The following is a 15,444-nucleotide window of genomic DNA, read 5'->3' on the forward strand; positions in this document are numbered from 1 at the left end:
CCTTTATAAGATAACACATTTTTTCCTACTTTGCATGCAGGGATGTGTCACGTTGTCCTTCCAAACTGTAAACTGTAGAATACAAATCAAATTAACATCATAATATTGCAAGGACAATTTTCAGTATCCTATTTATAGGATTCATTATATTTTACCAAGCAGCAGCAGCAGCGCTGAGCACCTCTCAAATGTCTCTTGTGTTTGTGAAGCAGATGAGAAATTTTTTTATTGCGTGAGAGAGACTAGAATAGGTTTCAACAACGCATTTTACACCTTTTTGGTCTGTTTTTCCCTAACTCAGAGTAAAGATTGGGAAAGGACAACGAAGATGTTCAGCTGTTTTCAGCTGTTTTCAGCTCAAAGCTTTGGCAGGAGCCAGATGATGAGTGTGTGCTTTGCCATTGGTCCAACAAGAGGCACCATGTCATCTCTGCAGCTGAAGAGTGAATTACCAGAAAAACAGCTTTCAAAATATTTTAGGTGGATTATGCATCAGAAATAGCATGTTGTTGAATTCACTCAAACTAATCCTATAAGTGATAATGGTACAGGTTATAAGAAGGTGATTAACTGATTATACGGGAGCATTTTAATGGAATAAAATTTGCTGGTTTCAAATTTGCCGCAAATAAAATGCAATTAATTGCAGCTAATTAAATTCAGAGGATGAACTGCATAAGATCAATTGCTTTAAAAAAAAAAAAAGAAGCCGTAAGACAAGAAGCCATTGTAAGAAGCTTTCAAAACCTGGAGTTATTTAGAGATCACATGTGAACATATGTGAAAGACGAGGCAGTTTCAAGGCAAATGTATGAAAGCACAACCGTGTACCAATTGCTCAAACATTTGCTAAAAATGAAATGCAGGTAGAAGGAAATGGAAAATCTGCCATGAGATGCTCAGATGTGAGAGTATTCACATTTTTTAGTGTGGATAGGAAGGATTAAAAAGCACTGTTTTTCTGTGACATATTTGCCTTTTTTTTTTTTAAAAGCACATACACATAATATAGCATTATATGTATATGTCAACCCCCAGAAAGAAGGAAGAACGAATAACAACTAAAAATGCCACTGGGAAGTCTTGTGTTTTGCAGTGAGAGGGGAACAAGCCTGAAACTATAAAATTGCTTGGCTACACAGGCTCTTCCAGAGAGTGAGCAGTGTAAGCTTGTCAGGAGTGAACCGACTCATCTGCTAACTGCCTCTCTCCACCTCACTGCCACCTTGTTTAGCCTGATCCGCCAATCTTCTGCAAGCTAATGCAAGATGACACTTTGTCACCAGAATCCTAAACTCTCCCCCACAATACAATTTGTCATCACATTCAAGGGCCCATGACATTCATGAGAGCTTCTCTGTCAGTATCAATTTCAGTCTTATTTTAAGGGGTCTGAGCCCTGGCATTCTCACTAACAGATGCTCAAACAGTGTCCCCAAGGTTCATTGCTATTGTCAACCAAGTGTGCTCATGGCTTTAACTAACAGCTGGTCATTTCCGTGGTATAATATCTACATTTCTCCTGTATGTTTTGGTGCATACAGAATTGAAATGGTCATTTTAGGACTATGAAACTAAAACTTCCTCAACCTCCAATCAAGGTAATGACTGTCAAAAATAGCCCTGTAGCCTGAAAATGAAATGTAGGTGTAATGATGCGTTTATGGGAAGTAATTTCTGACCCTCAAGGAGACCAAGCAAATTAAGCACGAGGACATTAACACCTCGACTCTGGACCGTGCCTCCATTATACTAACATTTACATTGCTTGTTCATTGTATAATATGAAAAATGGGAAGAAGGTCTAAACTGAAGGTTGATCTAACCTTTTCACGTGTAAGGTTGGGCAATCAGTCTTAATGTTGGAGGTGCAATGCTAAGTTAACCTACTCAGGTTACATCACATCTAATAGATCTACTATTTGCAATCTGCCTGCAATATAAAGACAAAGTAATGAAGTGAACATGGACGCTAATTTAAAGTTGACTGTAACTCTGAATGTCAAAAGGCCAGCCATCTGTATTACTGTACTCTGGGCCTTCCCAAATTAACCTTGTCAAGTAAGATTAAGTTAAAAAAGTACTTGACTTTAAAAGGAGAAGCTGTTACCATCTGTAAGTTACTGCTTTTCCGCAGCAGAGCAGGCCAAAGTGACCAATCTTTTTATTTTGAGATCAGTTTCCAACTTATTTATTTCTCCATTTTTTTTAATGTAAAAGCCAGGCAGCAGCTCTGCCAGAAGAAATACTTTGTCAGCGACTTGATTGCAGTTACATGGTAGAGTGACGCCAAAGCTGGAGCAAATTAGCAAGCTCAGCCATGAACTCTGCTGAAATAATAGGCCCTTCGGAAAATACCATGTGGAAAATCAACGCCTCGGGAATGTACATTTTTCTAGACATTTGTTGAAATTAGTCTGCATGTTTGTTTTGTGAGGCATCTTTTCAACCACATGTTCTCTTTGATTGTTTCATTTGAAGATAATGTTATATCCTGAAAACACAGTAACAGGGTTTATGAACATAATATATATATATATACACAGTACCATATGGGCTGTTTTGTCACTTAAGTCTTTAAGGGAGAAGTTCCATTGTTTGTTAATCTTGTACAAGAGAAATCAAATTGTGATGCATTGGACATTTAATGTTTCCACCACTATGTCTTGTAATGTATAGTTTTGTCTTTTGCCTGTTTTACAAATCATTAGGCATGTCTATGTCAGTTTATGCTTCTTTTGAATTTTCATCTTTTAGAATGAGTTTAAATAAACTCTGAAGCGATTGGTACTTTCAGTCAAATTATAAAACAGGCAAATATAACATGGGCTTCAAAGCCATTCAGCTTTGAAGGGAGATGTCCTTGCTTTTAAATTTGGAAGTATTGATGACAAAAATGCTTAGCAGCGATCTTTTCAGAATTTTCTCTATAATGCATTTCGATCTCTTGCAGTTCTGGAAAAAAAATCTGAAGGTGACTTCGCTTCGCATAGTTTATGGCTGGGCAGAACTACACAATAACACGTCCCCAAGCAACAAGCCCAGGAATGTATCATACAATAGCAGCAATAAGTGCTGAATGTTCCAGCTTATCTACAAATTTGTCTCTCTTTTTTATTTTCTCATGTTTACACATGCACCATAGCCCTGAATTTTCTAGGCATCACCAAGCAGTGCTGTATCTGAGAATGCTAATGGCCATATTAGTCTGAGTTTGCGTCGTCTCGGAATTAAGTCCATGTGTGAATAAAATAGGTTCTTTTCCGGAGAATTCACAGGGAGCCAATGTGTGCATTGATGATGTTTCTGTCAGGCAGCTGAAATGAAATCGGAAGAATGCAAACATCCAACAGTAAAAAAAGGGTCAACACCCAATGTGTGTTGCTGCAAGATATGAGTTGGGAATAGAGGAAAGGCAAGTGCAATGTGGTTCAGAAGCAACTTCTTACCTGTGCATGTAAAACTGGCATAGACCAGTGAGGTAGAAACAGGGTCATTTAACACAAGATTGGCTCAGCTGTTGGTGACCAAATAACAGACTCGATTCAAGCCCATCCCTCGCCTAAACCAAACCGCATATTCAATCAGAGCATGACTGATGTGGACAATTTCCACTTGTGCGCTACACGTATGAAAGGACAAACTCTGGATTATGGCAAGATAATGCAGAGTTTTTAGTATTGCTGTGGTGAGGGGTGAAATGCAGGAAATCTCAGAAGACATCCAGATAAAAAGTATCTTAAAGAGCCTCCTAAAGTGGACAGATTGTCATGGTGCCTCAAAGCAGGAACGTTTGGCGTATAAATCCACAAAAACAGGAATCCCAAAAAAATTCCAGGAACAGAACAGGGCAGAGCTGGGCAGGAACAAAGCAGATGGGGAGATAATGGCATGGGAAAAAAAGAGCTCTCTCTGTATATATACAGAGGTAATGACTAACACAAAACAGCAGAGTGGCAATCAATGACTGAAACCTGGTGTGAAGCAAGAGAAGAAAAGCAATAACAAATTGCATGAACAAGGGGAGCAAGTACTATGAAATAAGACAGGATTTAAAGCTAACATAGGTGAGAAAATAGAATAAAGTGAAACTGACAAGAAAATACAATAAGGAATGAATCAATATCATTATCATTACATGATAATGAAAAACAGAACAGGAAAACCAAGACTAACTTAATTACACATAACATCCTATTCCATAAACCACAACAACCACAAAATTTGCTTAACTTGTGATTTTGCACACCAACGTGTGCAAAATAAAACAAATCCAAGCTGGTGAAAACATCAAAAGCTCATGAAATCTAATTCTATCAACAAAAGTTCAGTTTGAATAGTGAATTTAGGTCATAGCATTCTGAATACAACAGTTGCGTGGGACTGATTCTTGTAATATCCCCTCACTCTGGCTCCAGAATCCCGCTGACACAGCAGCTGTGAGCAATACGTTGTGCATGTGTGTATGCGTGTGTGCGTGTGTGTGTGTGTGTGTGTGTGTGTGTGAGTGTGCGTGCATGTGTGTGTGCTCATGTGCTTGTGCAGGTGCAAAGGGAGGGACAGGAATGCTTGTGAGCTGAATAACAAATCTAGCATACTGCACACCTGAGGAGCTGTCATTGTCATAATCAGCCGTTTATAATGCATGGCAGAAGGGGGACAGAAGTCGAGAGGAGGAAATGAGGACACAGTTGGTATCAAAGCTCAGTTTGTATTATATCCTCATCCTCTTATCCTCTCTGTTGCTGCACGTGGTACTGAGGAGGTGAATTGAGTTCTTTTTTGTAATTCTTACTTTCTTCAAGTTATTGCTTCGCTCCTTCCAGCCTCTCAGTCACAGATGTCGCATGCGGAAAGCTGGTAAGCTAGCTCTACTTCCTTTCTGCTTTCATCCTGCCTCCTTCTTCACACTCCGTCTGGCCCAGCAGGTTTGCGTCCGGACACCTCCTCCAGAGAGCTCAAGGTGACACATGGCTGCTCAGGCACAGATGAGCGCCTATGTCCCTGGGCCTGTTGACGACTGTAGTGGACCCTGTCAGTTCTTTTTTCCCCCTTATTCCATCGCACTAGGGTCCCTGTGCAGTGGCTGCAAGCTCCCACCAACCTCCCCCCCTCACAGCCTTGTGTTGTTTTAGAGTCACGCTAATCTATAGTTGTGCTGTGAGGGCCATGGCAGCGGCAGGTTGACTCACTTCCAGCTCACTGACACAATCATTCACTGCTTGTATTGGGAGTTCTGTGTGTGCGTGTGTGCAGTCGGAACAGTGCCTGTTAGACAGCCTGGCTGATATTTTTTTCTGCAGGGTCAGCAGAGACTTGGCCAAGCCAGCATCATCGAGAAGTAAATCAATGAAACCCAATTACATACTGAGAAAGGTGGGAGGGGAATTGAGCAGCTAAGAGAAAGAAAGAAAAAAAAAAAAAGCACAAAACAGCAAAGAATGCTTAAGGTTTTTTTGAGTATGTGAAAATGACAAAGAGTAAATCATACACTTCTGCTGTCTTTACATGTGTTTTATGTTTAAAAGCTTATTCTCGAAAGGGTATATGTGGAAACAACTTTCCCTTTGTGATACGTGGGATTGTGTTGCCAAAGTGTTGAGTCACACAAACAAATCATTCTACTCAACACAAATAAGGCTCTCCCGTGACTCAGAAAGGCTTTTCAATTTACATTTTTTGATAAACAAATACGGGAAAAACTGCACCGTTAAACTCATTGCTGCATCCTGGTGAGCCTCGTCGAATTCCCATGCGGAAGAAGAGAGCAGTCATGTGTCTGGGTGGAAGGATAGAATAAAGGCAACATGTCTCATGATCACCTCCCGAGTGAGCCAAATGAGGCACCCTTCACTCTGAGCAACCTGCCACTTACATCTGCTGCTTTGGCCACAAATGCCTTTTTTTGTCTCACTCCTATCTGCTTACTGCTTCAAACCAATGGCTATGATACAGGGAAGCAAAGCAGAATTTGTGCTGCCTTCGAACAATCCCTCCTTTTTGATCAGATTTCAGATTTTGAATTTTACGAGTGGTCTGACCTTGCTTTTTTATTCAGAAGTAGAGAGTATTACTGTGTGCAACAACAAAAGGAGCAATGCGCTTTGATCTTCCCATATTATCGGTATTCAGGTGTTTGACTCTTTAGCATTTATTTGATTCTGAAGAAAAAAGCGCTGTATAATTTTCTGAGCTCACGAAAAAGACAAAAGGTATGTTTTGGTAACCTGCTGACTGCTAATGAACTGTGGAGACATCACAATGCACCACATAATAATTCTGTTCACATTGAAAGACAAAGAATAGATAAAGATATTCACCAGCACGTGTGCTGGAATAGGTACTATGACATTACCATGAATTAGGATCGTATATTAATCTCATGAATGCACAGTATAATATGTCAAATCTGTCAGATACTGTCAGTTGTGGAATTCATAATGGTCATAATTTAGTTGACGTCACAAATATATTTTTTTCCCATCACATACGATTTATTATCATAGTTATCGCGTATTCTTGACACCAAGGGCACCGCCAATTATAAAAGATCCTAATATTGCATGTATAATTTATTTCCAAATTACACCTTCTCATTATCATGCTTTTCATCAGGATTTTAATAATTCTAATGAACACACTGTACCTCTTTAGGCAATCTGGCAAACTCTGAGATGAAGTCACCCCCTTTGCCTCCTTCCCAAGCCCACAGCAATTATTTACACATTCTTTGCAATCGAGCATCTCTGCTATTTGCATGAACTTGAATGAATGAATGTCAGCTTAGATCTCTCAGTTGAAATAAGGCAAACAAACAAAAAAAAAAAAAACGAGGTTACCTCTGAATCTTACTTCCCTTGTGATTACAAAAGAACCCAGTGTCGCATTCCCCGACTGCCTCCCAAATTAAGCTGTAGATAAGAAAAGCCCAATGTGAGGGTGGATCAGCAGCAGGAGTAGCCTTCATATAGATCCATCTGAGCTCCTGTGCTCAGACACGCTGTTGGTCTGTCCACTCTCACAGTAAATCAGACAAGCTGGCCTATCACGACCGCAGACCTTGTCTTCGTACAGCTTAGTAATGATAAGTTGAAACACTAAGGAAGGAGTCCTCGAACCTTGAAGAGCGCATGAGGCATGTATTAGGTTTGTGAATATTATTCTAGGAATGTTTCACACTGAAAGCTGTGGTGTGATCTTTGCTGTCAAATATTCTCTCAGCAGGAAAACAGCAAGAGGAAACCGCAACTGCAAAAATCACTGTGACGTATCACTTTGGAATAATGATCTCCCAGCTAGAGATTGTCATTAAGGTGGTGTTTTGCTATGCACATTGTGATATGTCTGTGCTTGCCTCATGTTATGGAGAATATGGGTATGTACTGACACAAAATATGTCCCTAATGATAATAAAAAGCTATTCTGAATCGCTAAACAGTAGATTTTTACCTGCAGGTAAAAAACTGGGTGGATGCTGTTGAGAAACTGATCTGTCATACACGGGTGAATAACACGATATAATAAAACAAACTTTTCAATTTTGCTATGAATGTTCACAAAGCAACATCAACTCCTTGTTGTGTTTTCTCATTCACTGTTGAGAAAAGTAATAAAAGTATGGAGATATGTTTTTTGAGTCGTAGAGACGAGCTTTTTTTTTTTCCTAGTTTATTTCTGTAGTGACCTTTCAGTGACCTTTCTTTATTGCAGGCTCATAAGGCCTGTTGCCATCACACATGAATGAGTTTTTATTGCACCATTGAAATATCAATGCGAAGTTGATCACAATTTAAGAAAAAGAGCGAGACTTTTAGACCAAAATGAAAACGTGAAACAAAATTCCAACATCTCAAATCACAAATCTATCGTCACATACAAAGGATGTGTGATCATTCGCATCTCTTGGCTCAATCTAGGCATCGTCACTTTGTTTGAGTTTCTTGTCTGATGACCTATGAATTCCCACCTGAAGGGGTTTGACCAGTCATCGAATTTGGACCTAAGCAGCTTATTGGTAGAGTTGTGATGCACCTCCGCACATCTCACTGCTACAGTGTTAAATCCAAGAGCGCAGAGAGCCTCTGGGCACCCTGATTATCTCTGGCAGCGTATGATTTTACAAGCCTGTATCTTTGTGCTTTCCAATTTTTTTTTTGCCAGGTCTGCTCTCAAGAAACTGTGCCAGATAAGGACTGCACCGTCCAGTTGCTGGATGCACTTTGCGTGGATAGAGACCTGCACTTGATGTCGGACACTAAGTTTCCTAAGACAACAGTAGGTGAAGAGCAGCATCCATCCTGATGTTAACATGTTGTCCAACTACGATGGAGAGAATCAACAGAGCTTGTTTATTCTAAAACTTTCCATTTTGTGCTTCATCACTCAAATGTGCAGACTATTCAGGATCTAGTGGAGACTACGAGGTAAAAAGAGCATCAATGAATCATTTCATCCACTTAATTCAAACAGTAATTTCCATCCTTGGAAAGCACCTTTTAATCGATGCAAGGAATATTGTAGGCCCCAGCACATTACCCTGTTTAACTCCTCTTTTGGGGTAATCCCGACGAAAGAAAGGCTCCTGGAAGTGCACGCTAAGTGGCTTGGCATCATGGGCTGTGCTAGCCTATTCGTCAGTCAGTCCATCACTATGTTCCCTGCTGAAATATCTCAATAGCTCATGACATTAAGGCTATTCCAATCAGCCTGTGTTTCATATGGAAAATATCATAATTTCATTGCTACATTACTTTAGTCTTCTGCTTAGTGATCGAAATGATAGTTGATTTAATGAGAAATCATAAAGGAACTAAATCACAGTTTTGGAGATGACTTGCTAAGAAGAAATATGAGCTAACAAGTGAATAATGAATAACGAAGGCAGCTTCTTTTCTTTTTTGCACCCATGTGCCATCGCAAATCAATAGCCACACTTTTATTGCAACGCTAATTAAATATGTTTTCTTCTCTCCTTGGGTTGCTCAGGAGTTCAACACAATTTCCTTTAATCAGGCAATCAATCACTATTAGATATGTGAGCCACACCAGCACACAGCAGGCAGATGTGGCCCCCAGCGAAACCTACAATCCTCAAATTGGAGCAGACACACACATGTTAAAGCCCCGTGACTCAGTAGACATCACCAGAGCTGCTTGCAAAGCAGCATTTTGCCGTCATTTGTCGAGAAGGGGGTGACACCAAGCTGTTTTACTGACATGTCTTTTTGTAAGAAATCACAGAGAAAATGCTCGGAGAGGTGTTCCTGCGTGTCTCTGATGCTGTTTGTCTTTCCATACAGTACAATTTAGATAATCAGAAGTTTGCAGTAATCATGGCACGCACTATGTACTGTAGGTGGAGGATGACATGCAATGACCTTGCTGTAAAATTTTGGTGAAAGGTAAAAGCAGCACCGTGAAGTCAGACAAGAGACATACAGTTACATTATGGATACATACGTAGCAAAAAGGCTGTTAAACACAGGTGTAACTGTTTCCTCACGCACATCACATCTCTATTTGGCCTGATTGTTCCAGTAGTATAAAAGACTGAATGGGGCCATTTGGCTTCAGAGGAGAATAATCAGAGCAACACAGTGGTCCTTAGAGATCCTTTATTGAATGCATAACAATGACGCTTGATTGAAATTGATAATGGCTTTGAAGAGTAGGTTGCTCTTTTCCACTCACTAATTTGTTCCAAATCGACCTTTGACTTGCATGGGATTGCCCATGACAGGGTAATTAGCCAGCTGTCGAAAAAGGGGTCAAAATATGTGTATTTATATGAAAGGAGGATACTTTCAGGCAAAATGCTGATGCACAGTGTCATTTCAATATGCTGCTTCTGGGTCTCAATAAAGTCAAAAGAAAAAGGCTGTATGCAAGAAATTCACTGAATATTATGGCTTTGAAAAAGAAATGACTAAGCACTACTTCACAGTATGTGGGAGTGTGTCATATTCCTGTATCAACACAAAGTCAGCAGATGTGAAAGTGCTGCTGACCTCGTCCATTTTTCTTCCAGTGCCATCAAGGCCACCATGCTGCAATGCTCCATGCTACATCCAATTGTGCAGAGTAAAAGGTGTGGAACAGAGGGTTTCTCGCCACCAGCTCTCGGACACCTGTGCTTACGAGAGTCAACTGCGCTGTCAGCATCGCGGCCAACATGCATCACACGGCGGCCTCACACGTGCCCGCAAAACAACTCTATCTGTCTGTACAGAGACAGCTCAGACCTGAGAATGTATTATAGCTAGACAGCACCGCTACCTTGATGGTACATTTTTCCTCTGATTGGACATTTTAAACCATTCCAAAGTAAGGTACATGCACACAGAGTTCTCCGGGGGTCTCAGATTGGTGTTATGAATCATGCAACATGATATTGTTTGATTGAGTGCACCAAGTCCAAATTGGATTCCTACTAACGCCTCCTCCCCTCCCTGCCTAGACAAGTACTGATGAAAGATAACCGCCTCTGCATTAATCAAAGAGATGGGGCATTTTGATCCCACTCTCAATTAGATTAGATTATATAAATTTAACAATTTCTACAAAATGCAATATCAATTATCAACAGGTTAGTCAGTTTGATCTCTTGCCCAAATCTGCCTCAGCAAACAAGTAAGTATACAGTGAAGGTTTGGTGAAAAACATCATGTTTCATAATAGCTGTGGGAAAATCTAGCAGTCACATTTTATTGGGTATGTTATCTTAAGTTTGTTACCCTTTCTTTCTTTCTTCTTTTGCATTAATTTCCATTTGAGTCGAGTTATCTTAAAACATGGCATGCTGATGAATGGCATGAGAGCAAAGTGACAAGTTACTTTTTACAAAATTGGAACGCTCTCAAAAACCATTCAGGCTTGCCATTTCCTATTTGTGTGTTTGTGTGTTTTGACTGTAAGTTGAATGTGATAATGCCTACTGTTTGTTTAGGATTACGGCTCACTTTCAGGAACAGAGGGTTTGATTTGAGGGAAAAGGGGAGGACCATCGCTCTTATCAAACAGACGCCTTCACCTCAAAATGCCAATAACTGAGAAAACAATAGATTGCCCAGGAGGAGGTTAAGCAAAAGTCATCCTTTGTTTATTATATGGAGATGGAATAGGTATGTGTCACATCTACTGAACTGAAATTCTGTCTGTGACACAGATGCAATATATTCCATAGAGCCATCTTATGATAGCTAATTAGGTTTCAGCAGCACAGCCCAGGTGATTTAACCTTCATCTGGCTGTATCACATGAGAAGATGATAATAGAGAATTATTCATTGAATCTTTTAGTGGAACATGAAACAAGTTTTACTTACAAATTCTGAGCTTAAGTGAAGAGGAATGAATAGAATGCAGAATTCCAAATTCCAAAGCGATAGAGTCATTTCTGAAACAGAGAGCTTATTAGGCAGCTATTAGGAACACTGAACATGTGCTGAGACACTGAGAAAGGAGGGCTAACGCAAATGGTTTCAGTTCAAAATCATTGATAATTAATAGTCCTTGAAATCAAATGGGCTGTAAACAGCAATCATGTAAGTGTGGTTGTGATCAGAATCTCATACTTAATGATCAATAGCCCAGGCTGCTCTTTATGCAGGCTGAGAGACAACTGACTGAATCCCGACTTACTGATGCTTGTGACATTCAAAGCACATTTTTCTCAGAGGAGCCCAGAGCCGATGGATAGAATTTAAATGAAAAAAACACAAAACAATATAGGGTGTCGTGTATCAAGATTGCGAAATAACAAAGTCAACTTCAAACTGTTTGATGAAATAAAATTGGCAATATATAAATATGAAATGGCAAGTAAATTACGTAAGATAAGATTTATAAAGACAAATGTGAGTCTTGGGAGAGATGCGTTCAAATGTTTACCTGCATTTCTGAAACTGGGCAAAATGCAAATATGTATGCGTGGTGACTTCAAACTGACCTTAAGATATGGAAACTGTTGTTTAGTCTTGTATTATGAAAATACAAGAGATACAATTCAAGAGAGAGCTATAGACCTTTTATTTGATTTTTTTTTACAGGAAAGATAGCTATCGTAATTGGTTTTTAATGATATAATCAGGGAACTATAAACATATCTCAAACCTATCTCTCTTTCTTTTTTTTAAACTGACAAGGCAATGAATTGCAGTCACATGTTTTGCAGGAATGCTACCACAGCTAAATCCCAAAACACTTTCCAGATCGAAGATAATAGACAACAATATCTGAAATACACTGTTGAGAGGGCTCTCCACTCTGTCCCGACAATGAAATTGGCTATGTCACCAGTAGGGAGAGACAGTGAGATGGGCGTCTTATAGACTAGTGGCCAGGGCTCGGTTTGTTTTTGTGTTGGACTGGATGGGAGGGAGCAGCAGCCTCAGTACCAGGCAGTGCTTTCCCCTCGGTAGGGACTGGGTAGACAGATAGAGGAGGAGGCTGCTACATGCTGCCGCCACCGTCCCTGCTGCCGCTCCTGCCTTTGTCATACTAGGAGCTTTTTCGAGGCCACTCTTGAGCAAGTGGGATATCCTTTTTTTTTTTCGCCGATTATTTTGTTTTTCCTATTTTTTTTTCTTTCCTTTCTTTGTACGGATTCCAAAGCGAGGAATTAAACAGTGCCGGGCGTACCAATGTACTCGTTACACGAGGGCAGCGGTGTGCTTCTGCTGCTGGTCTTGGCAGGACTGCAGGTAATGTAGCCTAATTTCAAGAGGAGTTCCACCGGATAGTTTCGGTGCTTGTTCTGTGGCGATGCCGGTCGTTGAGTTACACATACGGACAAGTTGGTAGCCGTTTTCTGGGCACTTTGTACAACATGCAGTTAAAAAAAACAAAACAAAAAAAACCCTCCAAAACGGGTCGAGTACCCCCTCAAAAAAAAAAAAGACTACAAAGTAGCTGGGCTTTTGCTTGAGCGACAAGTACTAGCTAACGGCTGTCTTTATTGAATGCTCACGAGGCGCTCGAAGCACTGCGCTCATTTGCATTTCAGTGAATTATCTTCAGTTGAGATCATCCAAATGAGCAAATATGCAACCTAATTTAAGAGTTTGTATCACTGAATTGCGTTGCCTGGAAGTTGAGCGACACGGGCCCCGGGTTAACCTGGAAATCTCTTGGTTGTATTTAGTTTAGGCTTAACATTTATGCAGATTGCTGCAGTATGTCCCTGTCCTCTGGTCACTTTTCGATCTCGGCAATGCTGAAAGTCAATTGCCTTGTCGTTAGAGGCAATAACGCAAAGTAGACATTTCTACAAAGTAGATCATTTATCGTTGTTACTGTTGAGGTTTTAATATTACCTTTTACTATACACATTTATGCATTTATGTATAAGCCAGCTTCACGAACATTGTAATCAAGCCTTAGGATGGAGCCTCATAACATAATGGAGTGTTTTGTGGAAAAAGACCTTTTCTTTTCTTGACCGCATAGCTTTTATTTTTATTTTTATCAAGCTTGTACAGAAATCAGCAATTGCATAGTTAATTATTACCAGTTTTTGAAGCAGAGGATCAGCATTTCGGAAACATTTCTATCCAAAAATGTACATCCTGCCGCTGTTGTTGGGAGTCCAGTTCTGCTCCTCCCCTCCTTAGCTAGCATTTTCCATTTAAATTCTTCTGATTGAGAAGGGCAAGTGGCACAGATATTCACAATGCTCTTTTTCAGAAAGACTCTTCTCATTTTACATTCTTTTGAGAGTGCGTGCAAAGAAATAAGGCCAGGCTTGTGCTCCTTACAGCTGAATCAGGGCTTAGGCTGTGTGATGGAGTACATTTGGACATCCCAGCGTGTTCTTTAGAGATGTGCCCTGTTTGTGAGATATAATATATCATTTTATCTAGTTTGCTTTGTAGGTGTGTTCCTTCTTTTATGCTAAATCAGCATAAATTTTTCAGTGCATCAACCAAAGCTCTAAATATTTGCGGCCGACATCCTCAGCGCAGTTTTTCTTTTCAAAACCAAACAGAAAATTGCAAAAAGGAGCATATTGACAAGTCATTATCTTGCAGTTTCATTGATCAAGTAGTTGGTTTTTCTGTGTTTATTCAGATGTTCGCACACGAGTGTTGATTCCCAGCACCTTAGGCTGTTAGCATTTACTTTTTATTCCCCTTGTTCCTTGACTTCAAAGTGAAATGTGTTTGTCCAGAATAGAGTGGTGATCAGAGGGGCTGGCAGAGAGTGTGGACTTGCATCCCTGTGCCTGGGCCCCTACTCTGGGACAAATGGAGCCTGTTCTTGCCTAGCCATGCTTTTTGGCTAATGCTTAACCCTTTTGGCCTCATTATCCTAATTGCAGCCCCTGCTATAAAAACAACAGATGCTTTTGTACAACTGTGGGGCCTTCAGAACATGACTAAGAGGTTTCGAAGGCAACAGACTACATTTTTGAAGGTTGATTTATGACTCATTGTTGCACCCCCCCCCCACTCTCCCCCATCACAGATTGCAGCAGAGGGCAGGGGTGCCCCACCATGCAGGCCAGGCTTCTCTGAAGATCTATACACTGTCTTGGTGCCTGATAACGCGGAGAAAGGACAGCCTCTTTTCAGCGGTGAGTGGTGGAATATTCCCAGTCCAGTTTCATGCTGGATGCCCGTTAACGTCTGTGTTTGATTGGGTGTGCGTGTGTGTCGGCATACACGTCAGCTGTGTGTGTGTGCCTGCTTCTATGCGTTACATTTCAGGGGGAGGATCAGAACAAGCCTGACATATTTAAACAATTAGCTTCGGTGCAGTTGTGTGGTATTGCAAGTCATGTAGTTTGCCTTGTAAACCAGCTCAGATGGGGGTTCAGCGCTGTGGCTCCTGTCCATTTTGCTTACATTCTGTTTTTTTTTTTTTCACAGCAGCCTGAAACATGGATAGTTAAGTGCGATACCGTAAATCGCGGCTGCTCTGTTTTCGTACTTTATTTAGCATTTTCGCACGAGTACGACCGCTGCTTTGTGATTTAAAAGGGGGGGAAAGAACCAAACTTTCTTGATTGCACAGTGGTCCTGCTTCTTGTTGCAATTAATGAAAATCAATTAGACACAGATGTGAATACTTATGCAAACTTTAATTGAGCCAATCCTCTATATATTAAACATTTCGCGATTTGCGCCGGTGCCATTGGCACATGCCATTGTGGCAATGGCAGATTTGAATAACGTTCATGAAGCATTACTGAAATATGAAACACTTTTATGCCTTAAGGGTCCTACTGGGTCATGTCCCCAGTAGCAGTGATACACAGCTAAACATGCTCTGTGGTTGTGTTAATACAAATTTAGATTTCTTTCTAAATGTTTCTTGCAGTGGTGACCCACGTGTTGGAAAGTCAGCTGTAGGATGTAGGCTTTTTTTCTTTTTTTCTTTTTTTTTGCCATACAAGCTTGTGCCAGCATGAAAGTGCAGGACAGAAAAAAAAAGCAAAACGACAAGA

The 15,444-nt window shown here is 40.4% G+C and overlaps 1 protein-coding gene across 1 annotated transcript in view; it reads left to right on the forward strand.

The window, feature by feature from the left end:
• Positions 1–12,322: 12,322 nt before the first annotated feature.
• Positions 12,323–15,444, forward strand: part of cdh2 (cadherin 2, type 1, N-cadherin (neuronal)) — a 55,619-nt gene continuing 52,497 nt past the window's right edge. Inside the window, exons 1-2 of the mRNA XM_072363105.1 lie at positions 12,323–12,700; positions 14,463–14,571. Coding sequence (XP_072219206.1) covers positions 12,641–12,700; positions 14,463–14,571 — 169 coding nt within the window. The 5' untranslated portion in view covers positions 12,323–12,640. The remainder of the gene's footprint in view (positions 12,701–14,462; positions 14,572–15,444) is intronic.

This window comes from Leuresthes tenuis, unplaced genomic scaffold (genome assembly GCF_036924035.1).
Source record: "Leuresthes tenuis unplaced genomic scaffold, fLeuTen1.0.hap1 SCAF_14, whole genome shotgun sequence".
Taxonomy (NCBI): domain Eukaryota; kingdom Metazoa; phylum Chordata; class Actinopteri; order Atheriniformes; family Atherinopsidae; genus Leuresthes; species Leuresthes tenuis.